The sequence below is a fragment of the Aspergillus tanneri genome (genome assembly GCF_003426965.1).
Source record: "Aspergillus tanneri strain NIH1004 chromosome Unknown AapTan_1_pilon_pilon_pilon, whole genome shotgun sequence".
NCBI classification, from domain to species: Eukaryota; Fungi; Ascomycota; class Eurotiomycetes; order Eurotiales; family Aspergillaceae; genus Aspergillus; species Aspergillus tanneri.
The window spans coordinates 1595732-1620999 of NW_022984628.1; the positions used below are offsets into that span (position 1 = coordinate 1595732).

The 25268-nt window shown below is 47.6% G+C and overlaps 8 protein-coding genes across 8 annotated transcripts; 3 read left to right on the forward strand and 5 right to left on the reverse strand.

Annotated features, from left to right (window-relative positions):
• Nucleotides 1–86: 86 nt before the first annotated feature.
• glnA (glutamate--ammonia ligase) lies at nucleotides 87–1744 on the forward strand (the record flags this gene model as incomplete). Its single annotated transcript, XM_033567239.1, has 6 exons — nucleotides 87–89; nucleotides 166–201; nucleotides 295–387; nucleotides 692–1196; nucleotides 1252–1673; nucleotides 1727–1744. The coding sequence occupies 6 exons, from the start codon at nucleotides 87–89 to the stop codon at nucleotides 1742–1744; spliced, it is 1077 nt and encodes a 358-aa protein (XP_033429234.1).
• A 730-nt stretch (nucleotides 1745–2474) lies between these two features.
• On the reverse strand, nucleotides 2475–4828 carry ATNIH1004_002553 (putative MFS transporter; the record flags this gene model as incomplete). Its single annotated transcript, XM_033567240.1, has 6 exons — nucleotides 2475–2479; nucleotides 2744–3302; nucleotides 3368–3959; nucleotides 4032–4343; nucleotides 4402–4526; nucleotides 4622–4828. The coding sequence occupies 6 exons, from the start codon at nucleotides 4826–4828 to the stop codon at nucleotides 2475–2477; spliced, it is 1800 nt and encodes a 599-aa protein (XP_033429235.1).
• Nucleotides 4829–6126: 1298 nt separating this feature from the next.
• ATNIH1004_002554 (sugar porter family MFS transporter) lies at nucleotides 6127–8613 on the reverse strand (the record flags this gene model as incomplete). The annotated part of the gene is made up of 5 exons (XM_033567241.1): nucleotides 6127–6403; nucleotides 6460–7402; nucleotides 7461–7649; nucleotides 7711–7938; nucleotides 8382–8613. The coding sequence occupies 5 exons, from the start codon at nucleotides 8611–8613 to the stop codon at nucleotides 6127–6129; spliced, it is 1869 nt and encodes a 622-aa protein (XP_033429236.1).
• Nucleotides 8614–10418: 1805 nt separating this feature from the next.
• ATNIH1004_002555 (uncharacterized protein) lies at nucleotides 10419–10751 on the forward strand (the record flags this gene model as incomplete). Its single annotated transcript, XM_033567242.1, has 1 exon — nucleotides 10419–10751. One exon carries the CDS (start codon nucleotides 10419–10421, stop codon nucleotides 10749–10751), a length of 333 nt encoding a protein of 110 aa, XP_033429237.1.
• A 2800-nt stretch (nucleotides 10752–13551) lies between these two features.
• On the reverse strand, nucleotides 13552–15728 carry ATNIH1004_002556 (putative zinc knuckle transcription factor (CnjB); the record flags this gene model as incomplete). The annotated part of the gene is made up of 12 exons (XM_033567243.1): nucleotides 13552–13724; nucleotides 13790–13998; nucleotides 14048–14108; nucleotides 14174–14250; nucleotides 14306–14453; nucleotides 14503–14710; nucleotides 14778–14876; nucleotides 14925–15055; nucleotides 15111–15241; nucleotides 15297–15377; nucleotides 15431–15566; nucleotides 15677–15728. The coding sequence occupies 12 exons, from the start codon at nucleotides 15726–15728 to the stop codon at nucleotides 13552–13554; spliced, it is 1506 nt and encodes a 501-aa protein (XP_033429238.1).
• A 987-nt stretch (nucleotides 15729–16715) lies between these two features.
• ATNIH1004_002557 (uncharacterized protein) lies at nucleotides 16716–18185 on the reverse strand (the record flags this gene model as incomplete). The annotated part of the gene is made up of 5 exons (XM_033567244.1): nucleotides 16716–17477; nucleotides 17536–17796; nucleotides 17862–17909; nucleotides 17964–18011; nucleotides 18066–18185. 5 exons carry the CDS (start codon nucleotides 18183–18185, stop codon nucleotides 16716–16718), a joined length of 1239 nt encoding a protein of 412 aa, XP_033429239.1.
• A 1284-nt stretch (nucleotides 18186–19469) lies between these two features.
• Nucleotides 19470–21176, reverse strand: ATNIH1004_002558 (uncharacterized protein; the record flags this gene model as incomplete). Its single annotated transcript, XM_033567245.1, has 5 exons — nucleotides 19470–19622; nucleotides 19683–20069; nucleotides 20121–20183; nucleotides 20710–21058; nucleotides 21106–21176. The coding sequence occupies 5 exons, from the start codon at nucleotides 21174–21176 to the stop codon at nucleotides 19470–19472; spliced, it is 1023 nt and encodes a 340-aa protein (XP_033429240.1).
• Nucleotides 21177–23976: 2800 nt separating this feature from the next.
• ATNIH1004_002559 (uncharacterized protein) lies at nucleotides 23977–24528 on the forward strand (the record flags this gene model as incomplete). The annotated part of the gene is made up of 1 exon (XM_033567246.1): nucleotides 23977–24528. The coding sequence occupies one exon, from the start codon at nucleotides 23977–23979 to the stop codon at nucleotides 24526–24528; it is 552 nt and encodes a 183-aa protein (XP_033429241.1).
• Between the last annotated feature and the right edge of the window lie 740 nt (nucleotides 24529–25268).

Genomic DNA, 25268 nt, shown 5'->3' on the forward strand with positions numbered 1-25268 from the left:
AGACTCGGATTCGCTCTGTATCTGCAAGCTGAAATACTCGAAAACTAACAAAGTTTCTGTTTTCCCTACTTCACATCAAATTCGTCATGGTACGATAATGCTCAATCTTCAAAGGGACTGTCGCTCCTGAAGAACGGACTGATGGACTGACTGTGACTCATCTAGCCTGAATCAACACCCACCGTCTCCAACACGGAGAATGTGCGTTAATTCTCTCTTTGATACCTGCAATTTCTTCAGCCGCATTGTGGTCTTGAGGAAACAGTCAGACTAACTTTGGTGCGCTGGAAACAGCTCATGAAGTACATGACCCTCGACCAGCGAGGAAGCGTCCAGGCTGAGTACATTTGGATCGACGCCGTCGGTGGCTGCCGCAGCAAGACCAAGGTATGCAAATCCTCAACAATGTTTCAGCCCCAATATTGCATAATCCGTTGTGGGAATCGAGAATAGGCAGAGCTGGGTCTCGGATACAGTGGGTGGCATATGTGCGGATGTGGGACTAGTTTGAGAGACAGCGAAGATAAGCGCTGTTATCTCAACTTGCTCCCTGCGATAAGGACTGTGCGCGGGTGCTGCACGCCATGGCTTGCCACTGCATCTACCCCTGCATCTACCCGCCACACGTGACCAACTCTGGATAGATTGCTTTGTCCTATGGAATTGCCCGCTAACTCTCCTCGCTATCTAGACTCTTTCTAAGACCGTCAAGTCTGTCGATGAGCTCCCCGAATGGAACTTCGATGGTTCCTCCACCGGCCAGGCACCCGGTGATAACTCTGACGTCTACCTGCGTCCCGTCGCTATCTTCCCCGACCCCTTTCGCCTCGGTGACAACATTCTCGTTCTCTGCGAGACCTGGGATTCGGATGGTACTCCCAACAAATTCAACTACCGACACGAGTGTAACCGCCTAATGGAGGCCAATGCCAAGGAGGAATTCTGGTTCGGTCTGGAGCAAGAGTACACTCTCCTCGGTACCGATGGCTGGCCTTACGGATGGCCCAAGGGTGGTTTCCCTGGAGCTCAGGGCCCCTACTACTGTGGTGTCGGAACCGGCAAGGTCTACTGCCGTGATATTGTCGAGGCTCACTTCCGTGCTTGCCTGTTTGCTGGCATCAAGATCTCAGGTATCAACGCCGAGGTCATGCCTTCTCAGTGGGAGTACCAGGTTGGTCCTTGCGACGGTATTGAAAGTGAGTGTTTCGATCTACTTCTGCTTGCTAGGTACATATACTAATCTTAACACAGTGGGTGACCACCTCTGGATGTCGCGTTACATTCTCCACCGTGTCGCTGAAGAGTTCGGTGTCAAGATTTCCTTCGATCCCAAGCCGATCAAGGGTGACTGGAACGGAGCTGGTCTCCACACCAACGTCTCCTCTGCCTCTATGCGTGCCGAGGGTGGTATGAAGGTTATCGAGGCTGCTATGAAGAAGCTGGAAGCCCGCCACGAGGAGCACATTGCTGTCTATGGTGAGGGCAACGAGGAGCGTCTCACTGGCCGCCACGAGACTGGCAGCATCGACAAGTTCAGCTATGGTGTCGCCGACCGTGGTGGCAGTATTCGTATCCCCCGCCAGGTTGCCAAGGATGGCAAGGGTTACTTCGAAGATCGTCGCCCTGCCAGCAATGCTTGCCCTTACCAAATTACTGGTATCATCGTTGAGACTGTGAGTGGACCCTGGACATCCCGATAATGACGATGTAGCTAACAGAATCATAGCTCTGCGGTGGCCTCTAAACTTCCTTCTTAAGCACTTCTAATACCCTCCGGCGTCAGTGGGGGCGGAGCTAGGAGAGCAACCTGGCATTGAAAGGAGCAAACTAGATTTTCTTATTTTTTTGTTGTCAACATGACGGTATTTTGGGGTTTCTTTCTTTACTCCTAGATGCCAGGGCTTTTCCATCTGCAATCATTTCCCCATGTCGCTTTGCGTTTGCTCTTTTTAATTAGTGTCATGTGTTACGGCAACATAGAAGACCTCTTCAGAGAGGTGAAATGGACAGTCCTAGGAATCAATATGGCGGAGCCTAAAAGGCAAAAGACACCGAAAACAAAAAAACAAAAAAAAAAAAAAAAAAAGCTGACACAGCTTGTGATAGTAGCATAGTGTATCCAATAAATATCACTCATTATAATGCATAATTTACTGAACTACTATGGAATTATAAACGAAGATCTGAAGCACTAACATTTGTTTTAGGCTACTAAGTAGTGTTCTGTAGATCTTCTGTTGATATAATGTGCATTGGTCATTTATATCTGCTCTAAGATCTTAGAATATTGTATACATGTCTGTGTTAGACGTTTATTTTCTGTTTTCAGTTGGTTAAATGTATCTTAATAGACAATAGTAATTAAGAGGGGTATTGAGCCTTGATCTTGGTTTTGATTTTTTATTATAATTCTGATTCTATCTTTTATACACTTACTATTTATTAGTTACACTTGATTGTTTCGTGATGCCTACTTAGCCTGTCAAGTTGGTTAATCGATTATCAAGTAGATTTTGAATTTTAAATTCCATGAATGTGTGTCATGCACTGTTATAATAAATACAGATATAGATATTATCTATTAAGTAGATCCCGCAATATATACTATCTATCAAGAGCAACAGCATATATATGATAAAACAATATACCATAAAGATATACCCTAAAATAAACAAGGTATATTCCCAGATGTAAATATGTAAATTTACTTCCCCCCTGTTGAACCCCCGGACACGAAACAAACCATCCAACCCCCTCTGACGAGCCTCGCGTCTCGCGGCGCCGTCAACGATCTTGGCCCCATCGTCACCGTCATCGCTGCTATTGGTGTCAGATGGTTTCCGACCGTTCACGACCCGGAGCAGCGTCTCCATTGTCACGGAGGCGAGGATGCTCCCGCACAGAATCCCCACCATGACCAGGTTACTTTTGCGGTATTTGGCGCGGCCTTTGGCCTCGTAGTCGCTCGGCCAGCCGGCATACAGGGCGTAGGTAGTGAGGATGGAGCCCAGGTTGCCCAGGCCGGAGACAATGGCCGAGGCAGCGGCGACGCCGACTTCGCCGTGGCGAGGTTGGAAGATCTCCGTCGTCCAGGTCATGGTGATGGGGACGGTGGGGCCAAGTCCGAAGCCGACGATGAGGAGTCCACCGTATCGGGGCCAGGGGTTCGAGTCAGTTCCCGCGTACGTGGTTAGGAGGAGTCCTAGGATCTGGAAACAGACGGGGATGGAGAAGAAGATGGCGCGGTGGCGGTGGAATCGATCGGATAAGGGAGTGACGAGGAGGATGGCGATCAGGTCCATCTTATTTTTCGAGAGAGTTAGGTACTGAACAGGGGCGGAAAAAAAATGAAGACGGAGGGACTTACGATCCAGATCGGGGCAGAGAGAAGACTGAGATCGATCCCACTAAGACTCGGGTTGATGGCTTTGATGATCACGGTGCTGTAGCTCTGCACGCCGATGCCCACACCCACTACGCCAAAGTACATGATCAACAAGGGCCAGATCCGCCAGTCTAAGAGCACGCGCATGAGATCGCGGACACTCCACTGAGGGCGGTGATATACACGCCTCAGGTCATGGTAATGAATCTCGGCATCGCGGCCCGTCAGCGCTGGGGGACTGCGTGGAATCCACCAGAGGTATTTCCGCTTCGGGGGCTCCTCACCCGGAGGCGTGGGTCGGTCGGGCAGCCACCAGAGGAGAATGATGCCGACGGTTATGGTGATGACGCCGTAGACGAGGAACATCCATTGGAAGCCTACGAGCCCACGCTCGCCGTCCATCTTCTGAAACCCGGCCGAGACCAGGCCCACGACGGCGGCAGAGACCTGGGCGGCGGTGAAGTATTGACCGATCCGTTTCCCGGTTCGAGAGGGTGGGTAAAATAGGGTGAGGTAGTAGGCCATTCCGGGCCACATGCCTGCAATGACAATACCCAGGAGAAGACGAAGAAGACTGGGTTGAGATCATTAGCGACCGGTGCCTTGGAAGTCATCCTAGGGAAAGCGAGCGTATAGGGGGGAATACTAAAGACTCCATGCGGCTTTCATTGCCGCCATGCAGCTACCAATAATACCGACACTGACCACAATGCGACTCATCCAGACGTGGGGGCTCAACCGGGTCATGATCAAGTTTGACGGCAGATCAAATACCACGTAGCACACGTAGAACAAGGCCAGACCGGTCGAGATCTGGTGTGGCGTCAGGTGCAGCACGGAACCGAGATCATGTCCGACGTTGGCATTCATGGTCTGGGCCAAACCGACATTGGACCGAATGGCCGAACAAAGGAAATAGAGCACCCAGAATGCGGGGATGATGCGGAAATCCAATTTCCTGGGTAACAAACAAATCAGCTTAGTTTCTCCCTCCTCGCCCGGGGTATGACACTAACCGGTAAATGCGCTCGATGCTGGCGATATCCGGCTCATCCCCAGATTCGAGATCATCGCGACTGTCCTGATATCCCTCTATTTCCGGGGCCGGTTGCTTGTCTAGGTCATCGACTAGGGTACTGGGCTGGGCCAAAGACATGATGGCGCCTAGACTAAAACAGCCCGTCAGATTTTAAGTCGCTTGGAAGTTTGTCATTGGACGCCAAATCAAGAACTTACCAGAGCCGTTGCTGCTGATGCTTCTGCAGAGACTGAAGAGAGGGAGAGACGTGCAGGTGAAGAAACGAAGAAGAAGAAAAAGAGCTCGTCGTCACCACAAGACTTGCAAGAAGAACCTCGAAGGTCGACCCCGCACACGTTGACTGGGACGAGGCACTGTCGATCCACCTTAGTAACTGCGTTGTGGCTGTCACTATCAACGACCATAGTGATTTTATTAGCTTCTGGATTGTTCTTTTTTCTTTCTTTTTCTTTCGCACAAGGGAGGCATTCCATCCACTCAAATCATGATTGTGTAACTTCCCGGTCATCTGTCCTCTTGGGATGATGCTGGATCAACGCAACTCTTGGAGGGGGAACATACCTGCGACGAGTGAGACATAACACAACGATAACCAAGTCGATAAAAAGGAATGATGGACGCGATATTTCCAGCAAAAAAGAGGATATCAACTGTTAGTTATCTAGTAGACGGATCGACGAACTGATTGATTAAAATGATAGAATGTAGATACCCGAGGATTGCCTCCGCTTAGATTCGGAGACTAGCCAACCTCGCGAACCTCTTTTTCTGCGCGTCCTTCTTCCAATGCAGAGGAGATAATAGTACCAGACGAGGGATGAGAAGGAGAAGAAGGAAGAAAATCCTAGTCGAGGAGCTCGAAGCGATCTAAAGAAATGAAAGAAAAGTTGGAAGCCGACCGTCGGCCGGACTCCCCTGTAGCCAATGACATGCCGCGATGGCGCTCTCTCAGAAAAAAACTCCCAAATTTCAGACTTCGCAGCCATGGACGCAGACGATGCGAAGAGAGATGACAGGCTTGGTTCTGTGGTTACCTTTCGATTATCTCTGTCCTCGTTGGATGAGTTATTTAGATTTCTTTTGTGTTACTGAGCTTACTTACTGGTACTGACTTCCTAGTTGCCACAACGCAGAGGTTCCTCGTTGCATATCGTGGCTAAGAAGACAAGATGAATGGAAGAATGGATATCTATACCTGCTCAGGTACCGTCAATCCGATGTCTAACGTTCCCGATCGACACGCCACATTCCTCAGATCTCTGTCTTCCGAATGCGGTCGGATCCTATGTATCGGTGGGTTTGCCGGACATAGTAAGGGTGGTTCCGTCATGGTGGTAAGCTGGGTGTATACACCGTAGTTATTCGTAGTAGAGTAAGAAACTACTCTACGACCATGGAGAGATCTATGTGCGTAGGTTACTCCTGCTAGATGGCTGAAAAGGCGCGGTTAACGGCTTGGTGTCACCCGCTTTATGTAGATCCTACAACACACCGGAGACAATACTATGTAAGCCAATTGATTATAAGATTCACTTGGTATCTAATTACACAAAAAACAATCAGGGTATAAGGTCCACGCAGGGCAGCTGTCAAGAAGTCCCTGAATACATGCCCGAAGCAAGAGCAAGTTCCTTGGAGGCACAACGGTTTAGCAAAACATAGAAGAAAAAAACGTTTTGTATTATGCACCGAGGCCGGGTATTCATTCCTTCTCGGTGCTGACATTTTCGTCGCTGCTCTTCTCGATATCCTTGTGCTGGTGGTTCAGCACACTGGCCCGACGCACGGCTTCGTCCTCCACGTCATCCAAGGTGTGCAGCAGTTCACCACGCTTGCCGTACATGTGGGGCTCCTCATCAGCAACTCTCACCAAGGAGAAGATGCTCTTCGTTTTGCGGAAGATGCGGTCCATCTCTTCCAGAGAGCGGCGAGTGGTCTCGGGATAGAAGAAGTACACAACGGGGAAGATGGCAGCGTTACTATAGTAAGGTCAGTCAACATGGTCCGAATGCAACACACGACAAGTGGGACTCACATGACGGCAAAGATGATGTAGGTTTGGTACTTGATGTTCTCGAAGGCAACGGGGGTAATCATGACCACCATGAAGTTGAAGATCCAGTTGGAGGAGGTGGCCAGGGCGTTGGCTGGTGCACGGATTTTGAGGGGCACGATTTCAGCTGGGTAGAGCCAGGTCATTCCCAGCCAGCCAATGGCGAAGAAAGTATTGAACACAAAGAGGAAGACGGTACAAGCGACGTTGGCACCGCTGTTGTTCTCAATGCTGGCCGTGATGGCAAGAATCACCATGGAGATGGACATACCAGCCGCACCGAAGAGCATTAGAGTCCGACGACCAAAGATTTCAATAGTGAACACGGCGATCCAGGAAGCGATGAAGTACTCGGTGCCGTTGCACGCCGCAATAAGACGGGAGTTGATCAGGCTCATACCAAGCTGATTCTCCAAAACCACGGGGATGTAGTAGGTGATCAGATTGATACCGGAAATCTGTTGGAACATCTGGTTGACGTAGGCCAGCACCGTTCGGTGGAAGTGGCGGTTCTCGTCCATGGTGAACATGTCGCGGAAGGAGCCCTTGGCCATCTCCAGGACGGTGGCCTTGATGGCGGTGAATTCGGTCTGAAGGAGGATGGGGTCGGCTCCGTCGCCCAACAGAGCTCCGAGGACTTCCCTCGCTTCGTCCTCACGGCCCTTCAGCACGAGCCAGCGAGGGGATTCCGGAAGGAACATGACGAAAACCAGGATGATGAAAGCGAAGAATATCTGGAACGCTAGGGGGAATCTCCAGGCGACCTCGTTAGGGTCGGCAAAGAGGAGACCGAAATCGATCCAGTAACTGATGGTGATACCGCAAGTAATCATGGCGCCTTCAATCATGACCAGCTGACCACGGCGGTTAGATTTGCAGCACTCGGACTGCCAAGTGGGCACAGTCGAAGTGTTCATTCCGTTTCCTATCGATGTCAGGTTAGTTTGTGTGGACAAATCACCAGTTCGTACAGGGCCACTTACCGAATCCGGTGACCAGACGACCGACGATCAGCTGGGGCAAATGATAGGAGGTGCACTGTAGCAGAGCTCCGATACACATGATAAGTGAACCGACGAAGATAGTCTTGCGTCGACCTAACCAATTGCCAATCCAGATGGTAGGAATGGATCCCGCGAAACATCCCAAGTTGTACGCCGCAACCACAATACCTGTGGCATCCGGAGTGGTTAACTGCGAAAAATCCTATGGACGGGCAAAAGAAACACGTACCTTGACGAGTGGATTGAGTACTCCGTTCACTAAGGGTTAACTGTTCCCAGTACGGTCCGTTGGTAGCAATGGTGGGGAAATATTTAATGAAAGAATCGAGGGACAAGAGACCACCAGTGACACCCTGATCGTAGCCGAACAGCAGGAAGTCCATACCGGCAATGACGCCGATAGCAATTTGCAGCTTGCTGCCCTGGAGGCCAAGGTAGCTGCGCGCCATGGTGGAAGCTGTAGACTGGATCTCTCTGCAGCAGCTATCAAGATTCCTATAGACTGACTGAAGGACAAGGCAGACTCATGCGAAGGAAAGCTGAGAACGGAAGAGCTCTCAGGAGGGAGGAGGGTTAAAAATAGGGAATTGAAAAAAAAGAAAAGAGAAAAGAAGGATTCGAGAAAAGAGATCAGCGGAACGGTTGTACAGAGGGCATGGACGGGGTTTTTAAAACGTCAGAGCCGGGTGGGAGCTGTGCAGGATAGTAAGGTAATAGATATAGGTTGTGTTGACTGGGATGGGGAGGGAAGGAATCAGAGTGACTAAAAGGAAAAAAAAGATTATATAGGTAATAATTATAAATAATTGTACAAAGAATGAAATAATAAAGGAATAATAGTTACAGGAACTAATAATTATCTTCCACGGGAGGGGACAAACTCGACCGGTAGAGACAGACCAACGATAGACTGACACCGAGAGACTTTGCCCAAAGCAGGAAACTGGACAGTAACACCATCTGACAATCGCAAACGATTGAGTGGGAGATGATTGGACTCTGTGCCTGGGAAAAGAGAGCCAGTCCCCACCTCTCCAGTCGCAGACTCCGGATCGAGAGATGCGAGGTAGCAGTCCGTCACAGCAGCATCATTTCCCCCATCTTTTCGCTGGGGGTGTTCCGTGGCAGCCATTGGCTGTACTAGAAGCTAGAGAGGGAAGGGAATGGCAGCCTATTCCCCACATGGAGGCTTTTGTTACTGCCCCTGTTCGTCTAGGTCGGTAGGTCGGGGAGCTAACAATCTCTCTTTCTCTTCTCTCTCCCACCTTATGTCGAATGTCCGCCAGGGAATGACGACGGTGGTGCCGGGCCAGGTCTCCTCCGATGGGGATCGGCGGGGGCTGAATGGGGCGTGTGTTAGTCGAACCTGGAGATTCAATGGGGAGGGAAAAAACGATTGCAGGCTCCACCCTGTCCAATGCCGTGAGCGTTCGCTAACCGGTTTTGGACAAACCGAGTTGGTTGGTTTTTTTTTTTTTTTTTTTTTTTGGTACATCCGCATGGACCAATATCCATGTTCCAGTAAATTTTTGAATAATGACAATCCAACGTACTAGTCATTTGTTGCGGGAATCATTCTGCTGGTTGGTATTAGATATGATTACTTGGTATGATCTTAAATGTATATATTTTATTTTACAACAACCACCCATTTCTTCCAGAAGCTTGTGAAACCATGAATCATTATCTCGACAAGTTCTGGATTTGTCTCTCGCAGTATGTAGTTTTGTTAATCTCTCAGAGAGAGCCTCGCGTGGCTCTTCGCGTGGACGAAAAAAATAAAATAAAATAAGAATTATCGAGGGAGGAGGCGAGATCATCGTCATCGCCTTGCTCAGTTGACCTTTCTTCCCCCAGTGGCATGTCACCGTGCCATGCCAGCCTCTCCACCCGTGCCGACAAACCTGACTGATTATTCATGAATCCGGGGAGTTGGAGACTCCGGATTTCATCCAGGAGAAACAGAAAGGAGGGGCACTCTACTCGGCCTTATCCGCTGTCCGTGGGTGTGTGACGTCGCCCTTCTCCTTGCTCGTCAGATGAAGGCTTGATAGATTCTCTTACTTTGACGGTCATCATGATATTTACGATTGTTCTTGTTCAAATGTCATGGATCTTCCTTTCTGACTGTTCTTCGGTCCATACAATACACCAGAACTCTCCACCTGCATGTTTTTGTTCTGTAATTCCGTAATATTATCGTTGATGGGGAACACTTGGTCCCGTCTGCGCAGCTAGTACCCATCAGGCTGTCGGTTTGTTGCATCATAGCTGTTTCCATCCAGGTTCTCGGACTTTTTTCTTTTTCCTCATTCCATCTTATATCGATCTCCCCTGATCTGGTCGCTAATCCAATCATACCAGGAACTGATCCCCACTCCAATGGGCAAGGAAAAGAAGGATTTTTTTTAAAAAAAAACAAATGGCTGATAGTACAACTGAATCCTCGAGACAATGGCGACTAATCGGGGGAGGGCAAAATATACAAATTAGATGATTCTATCTACCATACGGCGCGGTTCTGGTTGGCCTCAACCCTGTATGTAAGTATATGCACCTGTATTTTCTTTTTTTTTTTTAATCCCGTGTGTTATACCGAAGCCTGCCGAGAGGGGCCAGCCTACACAAGTCTCGCGACCGGGCCGGATAAACCCTCTCCGACCGCTGCCCAGCCTTCGCCGAGAGACACTGAAGCATCGGTCCAAGCCACGGCTTGACAAGACAGGTTGTTCCTTGCTAACCACCAATCGTACTTCGGCATACCCTTTTTGCACTGCTTACAAGCAATCCCCAAGCAACTCCAAGAAATCCCTAAGCACTTCCAAGAAGCTTCTAAGTAGCAGACAAGACTTATTGGCATTATCTCCCAAGAAAAGAAAAGCTTAGTTAATAAAACTTTCTATTGACGACAAAGGGTTATGTAATTTAAACTCAGAAATGTCCATCAAGGCCAAGATGCCCATATGGGGTCGCATTTTGCCTCTTAGACACCAAACTTTGCCCCCATCGCTTCCCCATCGCCGGCCGGCGGCCTGCCAGGATGTTAACCCGCGCGTCTCACTGGACCGTTCGAACTTCGAAGTTGATCTGGTGGATGCAAGACCTCTGGAGCCATCCAGGTTGCCAGCCACTAATCCCAAAGCAGTTAGTCATGACACCGTACCACGCCTTTTTCGTACCCTCGGTGTCACCCATGAAACGTGTGCGGCGCCTCGGCTGAGTCCGAAAACCAGTGACTCCAGGCTTTTTGGTTTTCTCTGTGTTCTTTGATGGTTTGTATTTTAGGCTGATTAAGACGGATTGCCTGTTTTGGAGTTCCCGGATGACCGTGTTCCTCTTGCATGGATCCCACTAGAGTCAGATATACCACATTTCTCTGGTTTGATTTGATATGCACCCTAATTTCTTTTTTCTCTTTTATGGAGAATGATTACATTATTATTTTCTCCTTGCCTCCTACCATACTCTAATGTGGAGTACCCCGTAACTCATACTACGGAGTATATACGGAGGAGAGATATTAGGAGGAGTCTCTACCCCCGCTACAATATCGCTTCGTGGAGCGTTGACCACCTCCAGGTTTTCCGTTTGGAAACCATGGGGTTTGGTACCCCATGACAGAGGACGCCTGAACGACCTGACTCAGACACATGGACAACCCCGGATAACTAGATACTGTGGGAGGGATGCATCGACACCACGCGCCCGAAGATCAATTATCTCCGCACGTACTACGTATGAACACTCATATGATCGCTGAGACCTCTTACCCGAGCCAAGATCCAAGGGCTTAGCTATAACATCATGCGCCACTGGAGACAAATTGTCGGATCTGGCGTCTGGGTAGGGAAAATCAACGCATGACATGTATTATTTAATATTTATTTTATTTTCCTTCAACGGCGTCTATCCGAAGAACTGAATGAGTGCTTTATTTTCGCCCCTGGTTCCCAAACCAATCATCCGGACCGGCCGGAAAATATATTCCATAAACTATGAGCGAATTCGTGATGGTGGGGTTCGACTAAGCCTTGGAAAAGAGTTCCTTTTGCGCATCCTGGGTACTGTATTTAGCTTCCTACGGTTTTATTCATGGATACCATGCGGAGTACATAACTACTTCCATGGATCGGACTTGAAGTGGCCCGTATCCGTTCTGCGCATAGGGAGAACAAAGCACTATGGATTGAGTAGGAGATATCAAGAAAGGATCTATGATGCTTAAGATACTATCTAGGTAGGTTAATCTAAGAGCTCGAATTACCTACATAGGCAGTCCCTACGGAATGCCTACTTGGAATGTACCTATCTATACTAGTAGGTATAGTTTGACACGCAATGAATCATGATATTGGATCTGGATCCATACAGAGTACGTAGACGTAGATTGTGGCAAGATCACCGGAGAAAAGGATATCTCGTGCGAGAATAATAGATCGGGATATATCATGCGGAAGGCTTCAGCCTTACGGGATCCTTTTGAATCCCGAAAGTATGATGTAATTATAATAGATGTTGCTGTAGTTGGCATTCTGGACAGTAAATTCCCTAGTTAACTATACAATCTTAGTAAACACCGGAATCAACAAAATAGATATACAAGGAGGTCATGCGTGTATGATGTGATATAAGATAGAAATCATGCAAATCCCTTGCCTCAGCCGACTGCAATTTCCACGTATATAAGTCGTAAGCTTATTACGTCTTTGCAGTTGCATGTACATACAGTTGGATTATATCGAATGTCTAACTGCTGATAGTAATTTAGATCAATCTCTTCCATATTTAATAAAATACCCATTCCATCTGTACACTGTATACGTGTTTACCTGACTGAAGATGCACCTATAGCTGCATCGGCCCAAGCGAAACTAACTATACCACAGATACCTACAGAGTATACAAATCAAAATACATACCAATTCCAGTACCAACTACTACCTACATATAAGGATATCAATCTACATTCTGTATTACCTCGCACAAGATACAACTCTAAGAATGAACCTTTGGTAGTAGTAAGCCAAACCTGCTAAGATAGGCCTTGCATGCTGCAACCTGTTATGCAGTTGGTGGAGGCTTTACGTCTGTGGAGCACTTCTCGGTCTGGGCTCTAGGCCTGTCTATCTGTCTCTGCATCTGTTTAAGCTCTATTTGTTGGATGTACAAGGTTTAGAATGCTGTTTGCTATACGAATATTTCGATTTTATCTGGTTAAAGAACTGTAGCTTCAAGTATAGACCTAAACCAAATCTATATATACTGGATCCCTTTTAGATATTTTTGGATGCTTTCTGGGTTTTATCCAGCTACCATATTATATGATTAGATATATCCGATTTAAATCCAGCCTTGCCCATGCCACTTAGACTCCTAAGGAGAATGAATGGAGGTGTATACTTAACTTTAGCCTTCACCCAGTTAATACAAGGACTAGGAAGCTTCGCTTATCGGGCCCGCCTTCATAGTATGTCGTAATAGAGCACTCATGGCTAAAACTAGACCTCTATACGTACCGTACTGATACGGTGTAAAGCGGCGATTCTATCCAATTGACGGCCATCACCGAATACAGCCATGCTGCAACTCACTAACGTAGACATCAGACTACCTCTAAAGTAGTAAAAATATCACTCATCAAATATTTTGTCTATCGAATAATCATCCGATGTCTACACAACTACAAGTACGGTCTGCCTGTCGGTGGAGTTGCGTGGATTCATGAAATGATTGATGTGATCTGACCGATGCTACCAAACTGGCCGTGGATCCCTTCCACCGAGATCAAACGACTAGCTAGCCCTCTCATTTCTGTCATCCCGAAGACAACAAGAGTGGCCTGCCTTTCCCGAATATGTCCCGACCCGTGTGGGAAACTTCCCGGTCCCGCCGGGGCCAATTTGGCGAGTTACACTATGGAGAACAGGAAATGGAGGGGGAAAAGATTCGTCGGAACAGCACAACTCTACTACGAAGGTCCGTGTGGCCTATGACATCAGACATCGCCTCGAAACGATTACTCCGAGTCGTGCCATACTCTCAACCGATCATGTTCTGTGCCCCTACCTATCTAGCCCCACGTAGCCCCTTCAGACGCCCATCCGCCGCCTCCGGCTTGTGCCTCGCCCTTGGACTCTGTCCGGTCGACAGGCCAACCACCAGTAGTAAAGTCGTCGTTACTGTTATCCGTGGCCATTCCGTCCGGCTCTGCGGCGCTAGGGCAACGCTTGATGGTGTGACCCACTAATTGCTCGGCGTTAGCAACGACCTCAACACACGAGATGGAAGGTTCTGGATGTTGGACATACTCTCACCACAGTTGTTGCATTTAACCTTAGACCAATCTTTCTTTCGGGGGCAGTCACGACTGAAATGGCCGACTGATACAAATAGCATTAGCTCGTGGAAGATGGGATCGGGGGCATGATAGAAAGCCTTACCCTCGTCACAGTTACGGCATGTCACAGTTGAGACATCGCGTGGCTTGTCGCAATTCCTCGCCATGTGGTCCTCGGATCTTTTCCGTTAGCCCAGGATTCCCCTCAAAACCCAGTACTGGGACTTACCCGCAGTTGCGACAGGCTCTTGGAGCACTAGCCTGGGGACAGTCCTTTGCGAAGTGACCGACTAAGGCATCGTTAGCATGCAGCCGATTGATGCTTTAGGTTGGTGGGCTTGGAGTATGTTGTTACCTTCATTGCAACGTCTGCATTCAACGCCCTCTGCAGTGCGAGGGTTGGGACAGTCGGCAGCCTTATGCTCATTTGATCTTTGCGGCAATTAGCATGTTCCATCGTTCATTGAAGTGGCAAGGAAGTATGTACCCGCAGTTGCGGCAAGCATATGGATCACGACGTGTCTCAGTGCAATCACGAGCACGGTGTCCAACAGCATTGCAATTGACACATTTTACTTCGATACGTTCAACAAGAGCACGTTCTTCCTTGCAGCCGCGCGTAGTATGGCCCATTTCTATCGCGTATCAATCAATTATCCTCTTCGAAGGAACGAGTTTGCCTACCTCCGCAGTTCCCGCACTTGGGAATCTGGCGGTCGTAAGGAAGACCTGCATTTTCAAGACGTTCAAAGTTGTCCTCGACGGACTCTGGCCAACGCTCTCTGAGGTGCGCACGCTGGGGCTTGGGTCTGTAGAAAAACCCAACGACATACTTGCAGTTCAGCTTCCCCTGGAGATTGATAAGGCTAATGCACTCGTCCACTTGTTTGTCCTGCTCTCCGCATTATCAAATTATATTATGATCTAAATAGAGTGTTTGATGACAATAGGATTCTCACCATTGCAATAATGTAGAAGCAGAGGTTATCCTCACGCAGTTTCTTTTCGATATCAAGAAATGTCGCCTGGGGGACGGCCTTAGAATACATGTTGAGCGCCTATGTTTGTTAGTACGTCCACAGCATAACATATCAAGAGAAAAATACCTCACGGAAATCCTCAAGGTTTCTCTCGGCACTAGCTGCTTTGATGGCATTCCAGGCCTCGTCTGGAAGTTTATCAGGAATGTGGTTCATGTCGAACTTGCGATTAGATTTGCACTCCATGGTTAAGTGACCTTGTATCGGTAACTTAGTATGTTACTTCCTATGTAGGATTGAAACACTGCATACCTTCCATCTTGCAGTTCTTGCAAACACTAGCAGGCTTCTCAGGACATTCAGCAGCCGGATGTCCCTCTTGGTTGCAGATACGGCAAGAGCCCTTGAACACGCGAGGCTTGATGCACTTAGATTTAGTGTGACTAAAGTCTCTATCAGTTGACTCTATCAGTATCTCTCTCATTTAGTATTACTTACCCTTCCTCACCGCAGTTGAAGCAAGCCATACCCTTGCGAGGCTCAGGGCAGTTACGGGCGAAGTGGCCATCGTTTCCACAGCTACTAACAGTCAGCGGCCTGACGCAACAGTAAATACATAAGGGGTAACTTACTTGCGACATTTGTTGTCATCTTGCTCACCGGTGGGCTTCGAGTCGTTGCCATCAAAGTCATTACCAAAGTCATCACCACCGAAGTCCGGAGCGCCCTTGAAACTATTCGGGCTGACGTTCTCATTGTTTCGGAAGCCTGTCATCTATTTGTTAGAAGCATAACTTAATAATTCTATAAACAGTGGCAGCCAAGTTTAGGCATAGTAATTTGGGACAGCGAAAGCGTTGAAGTCATTAGACACTTACCAGAGTCGGAATGAACACCCCAGTCCCCCTCATCAGGAGTCCATCCGCTCATGTTGGCTGTTTTATACACTTGTCTCTGCCGGCGACGATAGGTAACTGTGGAGAAGCTTAAGGTATCAGTTGAAGGTTCATGTGCGAGGAGAGAGTATAGGAGCAGTGAATGTGCAGAGTAAAGGTTAAAGGTGCTTGGGAGGCAACAGGCAACAAAATATGATGATGATGAATTTGACCAGTAAATTTCTATCAACCACACACGACGAGAGATAAAAGCGAGGTATCTATCCTCTTGTAGAAGGAATAATACGCAGGTACGACTCACCTGAGTAGTCCTTGAAACTTCTTCTACCAAGAAGACTCGAAAAACAAAAGAGCTCACGAAAAGTGGAAGAGAAGGGGGAGGAGGAGAAGCTAGAAGGAGTAGAGAAAAAAGACGAAGAAAAAAAAAAAGGTAACAGACGAGGGCGAGGGACAAACAGCTAGGCCATTCACTGTTGGCATGTCTCATCGACAAACAACGCATCTCTGTATTAGCAGTCCCATAATTTAAGTACCCAGAAACCTAAACCTGGCCGTTTTATACCGTGTTTTGATCCAGGAATAGATATCGGACTGAAAAGCATATGATTCTATTGATTCCGGGGGTTGGTTGTCCTTTTGGACTTGAATTCTGGAAAAGTGTCAATAAGATAGGAACTACATCAAAACTAGTAGCTGTTATATGAGCATCTGAAGTTCAGAAGACTAATATAACGGGAAGAAATATGTTGAGCTTAGAAAAAGGCACTATTTAGATACAGTTCTGGATATAAATGCATAGTTATGGCATTAAAAAAAACAAAAAAAACGAACCATTGTTTCATTAGACACCGCCTCACTTTGCAAAGCCACCAGATATACAGATATCTGAGAAGGCTAACAATACATGAGGTATTCAAAGTAACAAAAGGGGTGGAAGGGGGTCAAAAAGAAAGAAAGAAAGAAAGAAAGAAAAAGATACAATATGTTAAATCTTCCTGAGCTGCCTTTGGGAGGGTTTTACTCAAGCTGCGTTCCTCAGTATCTTCAAGATTTCTTCAATTTGCGCATCTTTTCTGGCAATTTCTTCGTCCTTTTTGGGACATTCTTCACAAGGTTGTGCTTGATTCTCTTCTCCAGATGGCTCTGAACTTTTTGAGAGTAGCTGGTCCTGAAGTTTTGCTCTATCAGCCTGTAATGTCGCATTCTCAGTTTTGTATTCCTGGATGGATTTAATTTGAGCGGCGAGCTGCTCTTGCAGATAGGTATTTCTCTCTTTTTGCTCGTCAAGCTTCGCTTCCTTATCGGCATGCGATAAAGTGAGCTTTTTGATTTCGTTGTTCAGCTTCACAATCTCCTCTTCTTGTCTATCGGATCTCTCTTTTTCCCGTGGATATAGGGTGACAATATTGGTCAATCCGTTTAGCACCGATAATATTTCCGAGTACGCAAACTGGGGCTGGCTATTTTGTGCCCTAGAGAGCCTCTCAGGGCCTTCCTTCTGGTCAGGCATCTGCATTTTGTTGTGAGTCTGACCAGGGCTTGGAGTGGTTGCGATTGTTGACGCAGAGCTGCTGCTGTGAGGGGAATTTAAAGCAGATGCGTGGTTCTGATCAGAGGTCTCAGAATTCTCGGTCGAGTTGGGTCTCTCTATATGACCAGAGGATGCGATGGCAGCTTGCTTGTTTCTGTTGTTAACCTGAAGTTTCACAAGACCACGCGAATTGCACATTAGTAGTGATGGGCGCGCTCCCTCCCCACTGTTCTGGTAAGGCATGTTTCGCAGCTTGGAATAAGTTAGACAATAACCATGCTCTTGGTAGCATAGAGGGGGATCGACTTACAAAGTGCTGGGCTGTTCCGTCCGTCTGAATATCACCGCTATCATCAAGTTCTGGATCTGAGTCCGGATCCGAATCAGATGTCGAAGAACCTGAGGTTGTACCCGATACCCACTCGTCTTCCGTAGAATGATGCGAATGGCTCTCTGAAGTCCTGGGTTGTTTGTGGGCCATGTCTTCGGTACCATCCTTCGGCGCCGGGCGCTTGCTTGTCTTAGTGACCTTGCTCATTAAATTGCTGTCTTTGTGGTTGGTATTATTCGTCTGAAGAAGTAGAAATGGATTAGTATCGAGTTGCAATATCCTCATATATGTCAGGAATAGCACACCATTTCCCTTTTTTCCCGGCAACTCCCGTGGCGCTCTACTTTCAAGTCCTTTGTAATCGTCAACAAGCAGCGATCATATATAGCACGAGGGTTTTTGCTCACCGAATATACTTTTATGAGTGCATTCTTGCTTCGATCTGGGAAATATTCCTGTAGAGATCAGTATATAGTTGGAATACTAAACTGCTGACAGGAGCAACCAACCTCATGAATTTGATCCCAGGATAGTTTGTCCTTAAATCTCAGCTGATAGAGATATTCCCGGTCAGATTCATCCCACCGAACCTTTTTGCTAAACTGTCGTTTTCTTAGGTTGGCCGACATCAGGAAGATGGGAAGAAACAAATTTTCTTCAAGCAAATGGGAAAAGACATGAATAACTGGGAGGGAGCATCAAAGAGAGAAAGGAAGGGACAAACAGCCAAAGCTTGCTTTCACTTTATGTCTTGAATTAAGCGCTCAAATTTATTAGGGGGTCTGACATAACAAAAGAAAGGCTGGGGCTAGTGAATGTCTTGATGGAACGGCACAGCAATGAAAAATTTAACATGTTGCCTACCTGGTTCTCAAAGGCAGATTCACCAGTGCTTTCAGACCAGACCTGGCGCATGGAACTAGCAGGAAATCCGGGGGAATAAGAGGGGTAAAAACTGTGGTAACCTAGCACAAGTCAGACTAGGAAACCAATAAATGATCTTTAGGATAAAATATATAGTATATGGCTAGAGTGAATAAAACAGGCTTATAGACTATAGAAACCGCCTTATTATATAGTAAAATGCAACCATCTGCACCTAAATAGTTTTTTTTATTTCCCCATCAGCAGCTTCCCTCTCCGACACCTGTGTTGTTTACTGTTGTGGTACTTTTTCACTGCTATATTTGGGTGAGTTAAGACCAGGGTTTAAGATTTAGAAGGCTAAGCGCTGTGGCACAGGCAGTAGTTACAGGATAATAATTGTTGCCAGGAACAATTCATCTTCCTCTGAATCACAGCATTGATGAAGACATTTCTAAGCGAAGACCGCGCGAAATAATCCTGACAGTAGATGCAAATACATACAACATTGATCCTTATCGCCAAAAACAACCCATATCCCATCAGTCGGGCTGCTCACAGAAGATCAGCTTTGATACTATAAAAAACTTCTAGACTAATTCATGCATCATAAACTCCAATTCATACCTAGACATTTAATCTTCCTGAACTGAACCGAAAGTGGATCGATCTTCAAAGTGCCGCCTCTTAGTGGTCGTTCCCGGTAAGGACTAGCGCTTTCTTTCTACGTTGTTGATCCGATCTCCTCGCAACTATGTTCTACTTAATGCGTTTTCTACCCTATCTCACCACATATCATCACATTAAAGCAGGAAATAGAGTATTGATGTGCTCGGGTTAAACGCCTCGCTGTCTTCCAACCTAGGCATCGGCACTTCAATTGCATATATCAGCAATTATGGGTCTAGGAGTTGAAACGTCTCAAATGAATGCATAAGGTTCAACTAGTTACAAAAATGACAGTATACCAAACGAAGCTTTGATGAAAAGTCGGGTATGAAACAACTCCTTCGTCCTAAAAGGTTATCCATCATTCACCAACTGCCAGCTCAGCATGAATCCCAGCGAACAATGCCTCGCCAGTGATCCCCATGATTCTCTTCGCCAGAGACAAAGCCACTAGTTGGGCCACATTGATTGATGATAACCTGAGCACTATCGGCAACGTTGTTGAACCCGCCAAGGGTTTTTGGCGACGTGTTCTACGTTTAGTGAAGTATGTTAGTTCTGGGTATCCGAGCCAGAGTGATGCAAACACTTACATCATTGCGCCACCAGATAGCAGAGTTATAAGAACAGCTGACTCTTCCGCAGTTTCCAGGACCAGGGCCGTTGGTAGACCTACCACTGACGCCGCGTAAGTAAGTGATACCCTCTTGAATTCTTGTCCGGAGGGTCTTGGTATAGATGTTGCAGGTGACATCAAATCGCTTTCGTAGATGCGGAGTCCCGTCGTCGTTACTTATACTGGCTTCAGTTGCCCTGGCCGCGAAATCCAGATCATAAATCGGGTTGATTTCGATCAGTTCGGCATAGATCTCTTGTATTGTGCCATTGAGAGCCACTGTGGGACCCCCCGGCTTGGTCTCAACTTCCCAGGTGAACTCCTCAACACCGTACCCTGGGACAGGGGCCTCAAGTCCTTGGACCTATATTTACACCAGAAGCATGCAATAAGGCGAGATTTGCAATGAACGCACAAGATGGAAGGCCGCAAAGGCAGGAAGAATAGCAGATAGTTTCATTGTTCTTCGGGAGTCGACCTAAAGTGGTTCAGTACGAGAAGAAAGGACGAAGAGCGACTGATTGATGAGCTTGTTTGAGAAAAAACCAGACTCAACTGGAGGGGAAGAGAGGCATATTTATACCTTTTACTTGGTCATCTATTCGTCTCTTTCAGCATAAATGATGAAGGGGCCAGCGGAGAAACATCCTGAGCTCCCTGCTCGATGTTACATCCAAAAAGCTCGGAGCAAATTGGTGTTCCTAGATCAAAAGGCCTGCAGGGGAGTAGTCATGCATAGTTTAGTCCGGTTATTCTGGAACCAAGAAGTATTTGTCAGGTCATAGAGAGCATCCAGTGTAGGCAGCAAACCGACGAAGGTAAGGAAGGATAAAAATTAAATTGCAAGACATGTGATTTGGAATGATGCTAGGACGAATTCTTTCTACAACACCAATCCTCGCAGTGGCCTTCCGAACTTATAAGGATCCGGGTAAACTTCAAAAAGATGGTAAGGCAGCTGCACGGCATGGCTATCGGTAGCACAACAGCTCACATCTACAGACCGCATCCAGCTCCTGATTTACATTATTCGGCATCACCAGAGTTGTGGGGTAACTATTGATGGGCTCCAGCAAATCGCCAACTCCACCAGGATGACCGGGGTTTTGGATGAGATCTTTCGGGCACGACGGATGGAGAAAGGATCCAATGTGGTCAAAGTTGTCCAACACTCTTTCAAGAAGCGAGTAGATCCTAGGCTCTAAATCCTCGTTGCATATCTCTGTAAAATTTTCCTGTAACTTAAGGCCAACGAGCGTCGACCCAAGATGGGCCGTGGTATAGAAATTTCCCCATACGACTAGACAGTCCTCTGTCGTAAAGGCGGCATGCGGGCAGCTCGGTGGTAGGACTCTAGGAGGACAGTTAGATAAAGCATGTCTCCAGGGAGTATTACGGACAGAAGATCTCCGGCTCGTAGCTCTACACGAACCCAGCCGCCCCCATATCCCTTAGAATATTGCGAGCCCATGGTGGCTAGCCACTGGACTGCTCGAGTTGAGATCCTCCGAAGAAAATACCAGGTTTTTCAACCATGTAGAAACAAAATCCAGGTGAGTTGGCCAGCATTATCCACGGTCACCATCGACGGGCGCCCTGGAGAACACTCTTGAGCCGGAACCCCAGACTGAGTACATCTATATTAGAGGAAGGATGTTTGAAGACTCCGGGGGGCAGGAAGCCACAAGGCATGGAATGGAATCGAGGATGCAGGGAATAAAGCAGGTTGCACGGAGAGCTTCAGACACGGGACTCTTGGGGCCGAAGACGGGAGCACGGTTACAGGCGGGAGAGGTGATACCGGTGCTGCCACCTCCGGTCTTGAGAGATCACCCGCCGAACAAAGTTGCCGTGTCTGCTGTCATCCGCAGGCGAATACTGGAGAGCTGAAGCAATTCACACCCGTTTCTGAGAACCCATCGATCCGTCGGTCAGACCGCCATATACTGTAACCACGATAGCCGAGAACACTTCATCTAAAACAACCCATGATTGTGAGAACCCCAACGGTCATGGGGACAGTGAGAACAGTCACTCAGTGGATAAAGGTTATCCAACATTGACATCCAGCCCCATTCGCGAACCAAACGGAGATCTAACGAAGAGATGCAGTCGCTCGTTCGGGATTGATGCTTTGGCAGGATGCACTTCGGATGACACAACGAGCAAACATTCAAGGCCACCCCAGAGGCCCCCGGACGGCAGAATCCCACACACCTCTGGGGAAGCACAGGAGATTTTTGGCCGAGGAATTCTGCGCTTCCAACCCCACGGACCTCGGAATGTGTATGTCATCACATTTCTGCCGGATGCCTTTCAGCACCGATATGAGGTTTGCGTGTGCAGACGGGACGTAGAGGACGTTATCGAGCACTAGTCATTTCCTTCTGCCTCGTATATTGCACAAGATATTTACTGTTCCCAATCCTGAGGGAGTCGTTGAGGTATCGACACTCCTCAGTGGGGGTCCATGGGGGTCCATGGTACTTGGGTGGTCGAACAGGGTGAGGTTGCCTTCAACATCCTTTCCGAGAATGCTTTATTAACATCTTCTCCAGAGACCCTGGTCGCCGTGAAGGTGGGCTTCTTTGGATCCTTTGGGCCAGCGAAATCGTCATCATCAGTAGAAGGACGCCTCTTCAACAGCTTACGTGTGCTTGTGTGTGAGTTGCTTGGCTTTAATCTTCATACCCATTAGCGGGGTTGACCGTCTTGGCGCTTATAGATCTACGCCCAACCATAGGTATTGTTTATGAACGAACGGAGTGAGGTGGTTACAAAAACCACTCGAGTTGTTCTGCATTGTACTGTACCGGTAATACTATAGCCATCTAGATTGATTGATTACCTAGCTAAACCCTGACGCCCCTCTCCTTGCTATATTATGTTTATGGGTTTAGTGAAAGAAAGTAAACAGGGCGATCCTCCTAATCTATCGGCTTAAGGGGACTGCCCCTTAACCTAAGCGGCGTAAACGGGCCATCGGTACATAATCATCGGGTTTTCTCAGTATTCCATGACCTGGCCAGCCTGGTCTGGGAAATCTCTCCACCTTCACCTGGTTTCCGGGGTCGTGCAAAGTGCCCTCGAATTGTATGCCGTATGTTCTTTGCGCGGGGACACAACAGTAAAGCATCCTCTTCACTTTCGGGTCCGGAATGCCATCCAAGATTTGATGCAAGTCCGGGTCGCCGCAATGAAGGTCAGGTCCAGCTGCAATGACTGTTCCATCGACGACTGATTGATGGTCGATGAAGAGATAGGGAGGTTCGGTGTATAGGTGACGACTTGCGGTTCGCATCTCCAGCAGTTTGCGACACATATCTTCCAGGCCGCCGCCCTCTGCTTCGTTGATCTCCCATGGTATGAATCTATGGGTAGACGGAGGGGCTGGATCAATCTGACGCCGGTGTCCCCCTGTTTTCGACGTGTTCCATTCGTGTTCCCATTCTTGGTGGATTTGATTGCGGATTCTGCACCTCTCGCGAGACAGTTGATGGCGGAAGGGGTGTGTTTTCCTTAGGCCCACCGCCTCTTTAGCAAGACGGTCAGCTGTATCATTACCAAGGTCGTCGCAGTGGCCAGGGATCCAGCCAAGCATGCTTAATCTGGCATTTGGCGCGGCGGTCTAAGCCACATTACCCCCTAATCTCTTATTCTATTTGCCTTCCCCGCAATGTATTTTCATGCTATAAATAGATTACAAAAACATAGTCAGCTATATATACAATGCCAAGGATGATATGACTAACGTATCACCAATAGCATGCATCATTTACAATAGGGAAAGAAATGAAGAGAGACCTCGGGACATATAAAACGAATCAGCTGAAATGGCTGCCAACATGGGTCGGTGCGTTATGAAGATCATAAGGAAAGGAATATCCTAGAATCCGTCTGATATTGGGGCTTGGGGCCTGATGTGAGATTTGCTGTATCATTACTGGATATGGTGCTTTGCTGCGATCGTGGAGTCTATAACTTTTTCTCCGCCAACTCCGTTTGCACACTGCATAGCCTTCAATTCTATATTAAGCCTTGCAGAATAAGCTGCTCATTCATAATTTGAGCACTCTCAATCAGACCATTCATGTTTGACATCTATATAAAGGCCAGCAAGATCCTTTTTTAATAGGACCATCATCAGTGGATCAACAGACACACAACTTCTCCTTTAATCTTCTGTCACCAACCTGACCGGGAAAACATAAAGAAGAGCCCGCCAGAGCCTCCCGATTGGAATAGCTCTATTACTTGTACCTCAATCCACTATGCGTTCCGTCCTTATCAGTCTTACTGCAGCCTTGACGGCTTCTATTGTGGCTGCTATCCCATATCCTGACATCCCCAACACCGCGAAAGACATCCTGACCCGAAGAGGATCCCAATCTGGATTGATCACGCGTGATGATATACCGAACGAGGAGAAGATCGGGTACCTGATTTTCAGCCACGGCTGCTTCTCTTCAGGCAGTGGTTTTCCTCAATGCAGAGACCTGTACACTATGAAATGGGGGAAAGAAGGGGAATATAAGTCTTGCAATGATGACTCTGTGGATTCAGCTTTCGAAGAATTCTGCAGTATCAAGGTTTCAGATGAGATTAAAGTGGATACTCCTATGGGGGAGGGCATTTGGTGGCCAGACGCAGATCACTGCGGGAAGGGAGGGGGTCCAGAGGGCTTTATAATAATCGCCATGGACGATACTTCCGCGAGCGGGTACGAGTGTGTGAGGGACGACTATCAGTTCTCGGAGAATTGTGGATTTACCTGGGCCAGCCACTCAGTAATGAAGTGCACCTATAAAGGTGACTCCATTTGAGCATGAACGCTTCTAGCCCCGTATGTTTGGGTTTCTTTTTGTTTTCTTCCCCCTTCATCCATATTGTAATAATTGAATTTTCAATTTATTTTACTATTGAAATTCATGAATTCCCATAACGAATTTCAGAGAGTGATCGAAAGGGGACCTGGATGCGATGACGTATGACCTTGACCCTCAACGTTTTTAGCCAGCCCTTCTATCCAGGCAACTCGGCAGTAGAGCGGCTATAAATTGTCAATAATAGCGTACTGGATAATGATCCCGAGATTATGATGAATCAACTTTCTACACATCAAAAGTAGCCTGCACTCAGTGGGGTAGACTGTACCACTAAAGCTTCGCAGTGATGTTAACGCGCTGATTCCACGAAACTAGATGTAAGTCCATGCGGGTAAGGCCACCCGTCTATATCGTCCTGGCTACATAGCGCCCCAGCCTATATACTATATAGCCTAGGCTATATCCCATAGGTCGCTGATAATATTCGCCCTTGGTAGGAACCTCTGCAAAGAACTGTTTCCTCGGAGCATATCAATATATGCCGAACTCAGAGGCATAGCTTGGGTCAAGCCTATATCGTACCTTCTATCGAACAGCGCCAATTGGATATACAACCCAAATATGCCTAGACGCTCGTGGCCCCTCGGAAGTGACCGAGGGTTTTGCGCCGGCCATTCGTTGATCAGGTAGAGATTCAGACCCTTGTTAAGCTACTGCAATGAGTACATGGAGCAACT